We start from the raw sequence: 6,039 nt of genomic DNA, 5'->3' as shown, positions 1-6,039 counted from the left end.
GGGTATAGATCTAAGCAGAGAATTTTCAATAGATGAATCTCAAATGGCCAAGAAACACTTAAACCTTAAATTTTGAAGACATCATTTGGTACAGTGAAAAATGAAAATCAAGTTGTTATAGAAAACATAAATGCAAATCAGTGTACAGCATCAGTTACAGTAGAGGTCATATCTTACTAGAGGAAATATGTCACAAAATTCACACCACAACTGGCTCTTCAGTGACTGGGGTGTCTTATACGCACAGCAATGGCTGGTTGCTATGAAGAGGAAATGCCTCTTCTGTACATGTTGTCTTAAATCCGTCCCTTCCTTGTTACCACCAGGCAGTTCACACTATAGGGTACATGCCATATGTAGCAATTCCACAGTGGTTTCTATGGTCTCTGGCGATCTTCACATAGCCTCTAATGCCCCATTTAATGCCCATGCTGAAAGAAAGCATGTTTTCCCTTTAGTAAAAATAACACAGCACAGTGGATTATTATAATAACTTGTCTGAGCACTGACCCAGAGGTCAACTTAATAGAAAGCATCAGAAAAAGCAGAGAGTCAACACTTGGGAACCAAGAGTTATCTCACACAAGACTGTGAAAATCACAGCAAGGAAAAGATAGGACAACTTTCCATCTATTGGTGGTTCAGATGTAACAATTGTGTCAGATTTTAGAAAATCAATGGCACAAATATCATATTAGAATCCAGGGAAACCAGTAGCTGAATATGAATGTTGTGAGCACACAGCATGAGATGGCTGCTCCAGACATAGAAAGAGCTCAGAAGATCAAGTTCTGGCCATACAAAAGCTGAAATTCAAGTTCAGAGTCCCACTGAAAGCCAGGAGTGAGGCTGCAGACAGCTCAGTGCCTAAGAGCATGGGGACAAGAGCTCCCACCCAGCAAACTCACTAGAAACAGAAAAAAAAATCTCTTTCCAACCTCAAATACAAATAATTTTGGCAATTTATACCTGTTCTTGACCAGCCAATATTTCCTGCCTTCTGATTCTTCTCCTTCAAAGCCATAGCCAACCACTAGCATAGAGTGGCTGATATTACGACTACTGCAATATGGCTCATAATATATACCTGAAAAATAAAATCAGTGAAGCAGTGAGAGGCCCCAGGAACCTGATGACGACAATGGTCACCAACAATAGGTGAAGCGTTTCTCACTTCACTGAAATGTTATAAACTCCAGTGACAACAGAATCAGTCATTGACAGGAATCCTGATACAGGTCCTCATTAGAATCCAGAGAAATTCAAACGATCATAAATGTGTTGATAAACACTTGTCTACGTGCATAGAAGATGACTCTTCACGTCTTGTGATTTCACTAATAGAACCCTTTGCAAGCAAGCACTACTGAGCATAAATTACTTAATTCAAGATCCTCTTTAGGTTATTCTAGAAATGTCATCTCATTAAAAGTCTGAAAGACTTATCACATGTAGAAAACTTAGAAACTAAGTTAAACAATACATTTTATGGATTATGTATTGTTTGCATGCAAGGGAAATGTTGTGTCAAGTACAAATGACACACAAGATTATTAAATGGATAGCTATAAAATATGCAGACCCACATATTCTAATCATGTTTGATATTTTAATAAATGGTTTGCTGAACAGAAATGCCATGGATATGTCATACATATTTAATTAATATCTAAAAGAGTGCATACCTACCTCGTTTATAGAACTGGAAAGAATTATGTCTTGCATCAATTGCAACAGAAATGGGACCTATAGTTGCCACAGCATACATTAGGGCATTCTCACTCTGTGGGACTAACAGAACACCTGTGATATTAGCAATAGAATTATCCGGACTGTACCTGCAGGGTCCTTCCTTAAAAATATAAAGAGTTAAAAGACTAGGTTAGTCTTTTAGTCCATCTGGGCCCTATAGAACAGGAGTCAGAATCACACTCTTCACTTTGCAGCTCATCATCCCCAAGTCTAGGCTATTATAAAGTATCCCAGGAAATAAAATGCTACTGGGGGATTTGGAACTGAAAATTAGCTCTCATGTTATCAGTGACACCCCATTAGGTGTTGCTGTCTGTAAGAAATTTTCATAGTGAAGAAATTTATATTCTATACAAAGATTTTGCATATTCTCCACGTTTATAGAAGTAGGGTCAGCTGCATGGAAACCGTATCAGTAGATAACCATGCAAAGATAGTGCTGGGATGACAGGCTTGAAATAACAATAACACAGAAAGTACATTTACCTTGTCTTCATATGGATACGTTGCCTCGGACTCCAGACCTCCATTGTCTTTCACATACTCAAATGCAAGGTATGTATTACCTCTGTAACAGCCCTCATTACCATGAGATCTAGAACAGTCCACTAGGTTCTGTACACTCAGAGGAATCAGTTTGCCTGTTTTCCGGAATATCTGTCCTTCTATGGCACCAGCCACAGAAATAGCCCAACAAGCATTACAGTCACTCTAAGCAGAGAGGAAAAGAGAATCATCCACAAACAAATAGCAATCCCAAATCAGACAGCTGAATACTATCATCAATACTTCATCACTACTGAATACTATATCAATACTTCCATCACTAGCAATTGATGGAAGCCTGTCAAGGGAAGGTCAGTCTTCTTTGGAGACCTGACTGATGGAAGTTTGCTCATGCCACAGTGGTTGGTCACACACATGCACATAAGGGCAGGATCTACTGGTAACTGCAGGTTATAGATAGCAATAAAAGGTGATATGAAGTCTAAAGACATGATGGAGGACACTAGGTGGAGCTGTAAGGCTAAGGTAGTGGTGGATGGAAATGTTTGGTATGCATTGTGTAAAAACACAAGAAGAATTAAAATATTATTGAAAACTCAACTCACTCAATCCATACAGATATGTCACTTCCTAACTTCCTCAGTGATTGAAGAAGATGAGCATGTGAAATAGTAATACCTGTCTCCGCACAGTGGTAACATAACCTCTTTTTTTCCAGTTTAAAAAATTGGGCACATCACCAGCCAGATGTTTCTGGACATTTTTCTCTTTCTTAAGAGTTGGGACTTGGAAATTAATCATCATGTTCCTGAATTCTTCACCAGTCTTTAAGGAAAAATACATAAATCATTGAAAAACAAAGACATCAAGAATTTGAAGAGGAAAATACATTGTGAAGCTATACATGTCACATTCACCATGTCACCAAATTCATTCATTTCCATGGCGAAACCATTCTTCCCCAGGCCATTCTCCCCATTGTGCAATTTGATCATCTTCGTATTTTCTTCCCATACTGCTTTCTTCCGTCCTTCTTCCTCCTGGAAATAAAAACAATGGATGACACTTATTTTTAACCGCTACACAAGCTGCCCAAATACTTGTTGTAACAGGTTAAGAGAACCCAGAGAGAGAGATTTCAGGACATTGAAACAAACCATTTGACACATATCTAGGAAGCGAGATTCTAACCACTCTCTGCTCATCTGTGTATGTAATTCTTCAGAGAAAGGCAATTCCCATGGCCTCTATTATGCCCATAACCCCCAACAGCAAGCTCTCTGAGTTCCCTCTAGACAGTTTCAACATTACCAACCAGACTGTATGTTTTTCCATATTTAATCTTCCACATCTGCCAATCAGCATCCAAAATGGGATCAAGTGATGGAGTAGATGAGGCCACTCCCAAGCACATTACAGCCAGAAAGACAGCAGGAATCATGACTCAAGCCTGCTGACAGGGAAGAGAAATGAAAGTGTGACTACACCATCACTTCTAAAATGCCTTCTTACTCCTTCCTGACAACTGAAAAAATCATAGTAGATAAATTATTTGAACTATTATTCTAAATATTTATCCACAGATTTTGGAAATGGCTAAATATATATTTGGACTAAAGGCTCAATGAATGGTATTTAGTTGGTTAGTCCATAAAAATGCACAGCACTTGAGAGGTGTGGTGGGAGGGAAATCTGTAGTCAGGATGTAATATATGAGAGAAGAATAAAATAAAATAAATAAATAGATAAACAAATAAATAAAGTACAGCATATGGCCAGAATTCTAGGAATACAAACCGCGTATATACTAGAAACTTAATTTATCAAAAAGAGAACAATGCATTCAAAGTTCAAAAGCTATACAACTATGGACTTGTGGCACAGGAAACCTAGGATTTGTAATGAAGCAAAACTTCTCTTGCATAGCATCTTATGCTAGTCACAAGGTTGCCTCATGAATTGGGGCCACATGCTGTTCTATCCCTGCCTAACGTGCATCAAGATATGGGCTTATTTTGAACCTTACCTCGAGTCCTCCTTAAAAAATACAGGAAGGTTTATAGATCCTAATCCATCTGATGCACTCTTGGATCTTTGCAACTATACACATTACCTCAGTGAGGAAAGCATAACATGGGATGTCACTGTAAGACAGAGCCACCAGTGAAGGTGGAGAAAGCCACTCCCAGGATTTCAGATCAAGACATGCTGGGTCTCTTAAGCCATGTCCTCTATACTTCTTGTCTAGAGACATGCCACCTGCTATTACTTCTGCTCATTCCAATCATGAAAAGTAGTTTTTAACCAGTGATAATGTGCAGGAAAATGATTTCTGTAGGCCAAGAATGAGATAAAGATGTCCCTACTGCACATGGTACCAGCTGTCACTCTCTCTAGACAAGGCCAGTCTTGCACTTAATGGGAACCTACATAAACCTGGACCCAGGGGTGCCTGATTTCCTTTCTGGCTCCCTCACCCTCTTCCACCTCCACACAGCAGGGCTGCTGAGATTGAGAAGATATTCTCATTTCTGAGGCTCTGCCTGATTCTCCATGAAGTCTCTCAAGACTCTCCTCCAGGGTCACTTCCCATTCTGCCTTTGGAGAGGCCGGGCCTCACCTGTGATGACCACTGTTACCTCAGTGCACTCCACAGCTTTTCAAAGGTCATTGAAGTCCCAGGATCTGGCCAAGCAACACCTCACTCAGGCTTTAAATCCTAAGTATCTGGCTAGCCAGCCCCACCCCTCAACCTTGTCCTTCTGATTTGCTGTTCTGATTACAAGATTGGGCCTCCAGGCTCCAACGCTCTGGACTCTAGAACTCCAAGCTCTGGGACTCCAGGCTCTTACTAGATCCCATCCCACCTGTCATGAAGAGGTGGACATGGGTTGCCTCAGTGGCCTGTGTGCAGCTGAACCTATGGACCTTGCTAGAGGAACAGATGGTTAGGCTTTCCACATTCCATCACCTGATACCTGACATTTTGCTTGATGAGCAGCTCAAGAAAAAAGTTTTTCTTGGCAAACCAGTACCATATTTTTTGTTTAATCCACATCTAAGGTGAAATTCTATGAAAACACAGACCTTGGAATGACTTTTTTCTCACTCTCAGGGTGTATCAGAGATGACTTTCAGAGGAATTTTTAGGATAAGGTGATTCCCAAACAAGACAACAATATTCAAGGCTAAAACCTAAGGTGAAAGATGAATGTCCTTGCTCTCAGAGTCCCCTGAAACTGTCTAGCTTTTCTTTACTTTAATTTAAATTGAGTATCACTCAGCAAGAAATGCTCAAATATGTCCATCTTTTCACTGGGTAACACATACATCACCTCAAAGTTTCCACTTTTGCCACTCTAGATATACACCTCAGTGGCTGGAGGGACACCAACAGTGCTGTGCAAACATCACCATGTAGGTCTCAGGAAAGATTCTTCTCTTAGGAAACTCTGCACTCATTAAACATCCTCTAATCCCTGTCCTCAACCTCAGCACCCCCACTTAAATTTCTCTGTTTAGGAATTTGTCTGCTGCCATAGGTGGAATGTTTTTCCTTCCCATTGCCATGCTGGAGGTAATTTCCACTGTACCAGTATTGAAAGCAGACCATTAGTAAATAAAGTAGTTTCCACTACCTACTGTCAAAATATCCTTTACAAAGGTTCTACAATTTTCTATTACTTGAAGATTTCATATTCTATGTGTTCATTCACTGTAGAATTTTTTTTGCTTCCTTAGATCAGGGAAGAAATATATGATTCTTGTCTACTCTACAAC

At 39.9% G+C, this 6,039-nt stretch overlaps 1 protein-coding gene across 1 annotated transcript; it reads right to left on the bottom strand.

Annotated features, from left to right (window-relative positions):
* Nucleotides 1-331: 331 nt before the first annotated feature.
* On the bottom strand, nt 332-3,700 carry LOC128104160 (cathepsin M-like). Its single transcript, XM_052728942.1, has 7 exons — nt 3,575-3,700; nt 3,177-3,299; nt 2,938-3,084; nt 2,239-2,463; nt 1,690-1,852; nt 970-1,087; nt 332-431 (listed from the first exon to the last, which is right to left on the bottom strand). Exons 1-7 carry the CDS (start codon nt 3,698-3,700, stop codon nt 332-334), a joined length of 1,002 nt encoding a protein of 333 aa, XP_052584902.1.
* Nucleotides 3,701-6,039: the final 2,339 nt, after the last annotated feature.

The sequence above is a fragment of the Peromyscus californicus genome, unplaced genomic scaffold (genome assembly GCF_007827085.1).
Source record: "Peromyscus californicus insignis strain IS unplaced genomic scaffold, ASM782708v3 Scaffold_8__1_contigs__length_139910024, whole genome shotgun sequence".
Taxonomy (NCBI): Eukaryota; Metazoa; Chordata; class Mammalia; order Rodentia; family Cricetidae; genus Peromyscus; species Peromyscus californicus.
The sequence above is the reverse complement of the archived record's forward strand: the minus strand, read 5'-3'. Positions and strand labels throughout refer to the sequence as shown.

Coding starts and splice junctions, on each gene's coding strand:
- LOC128104160 (XM_052728942.1), bottom strand. CDS start 3,700: ATGATTCCTGCTGTCTTTCTGGCTGTAATGTGCTTGGGAGTGGCCTCA. Junction 3,085..3,176: donor TGAATGAATTTGGTGACATG/GTGAATGTGACA, acceptor TTTTCCTTAAAG/ACTGGTGAAGAATTCAGGAA. Junction 432..969: donor TATTGGCTGGTCAAGAACAG/GTATAAATTGCC, acceptor GCTTTCTTTCAG/CATGGGCATTAAATGGGGCA.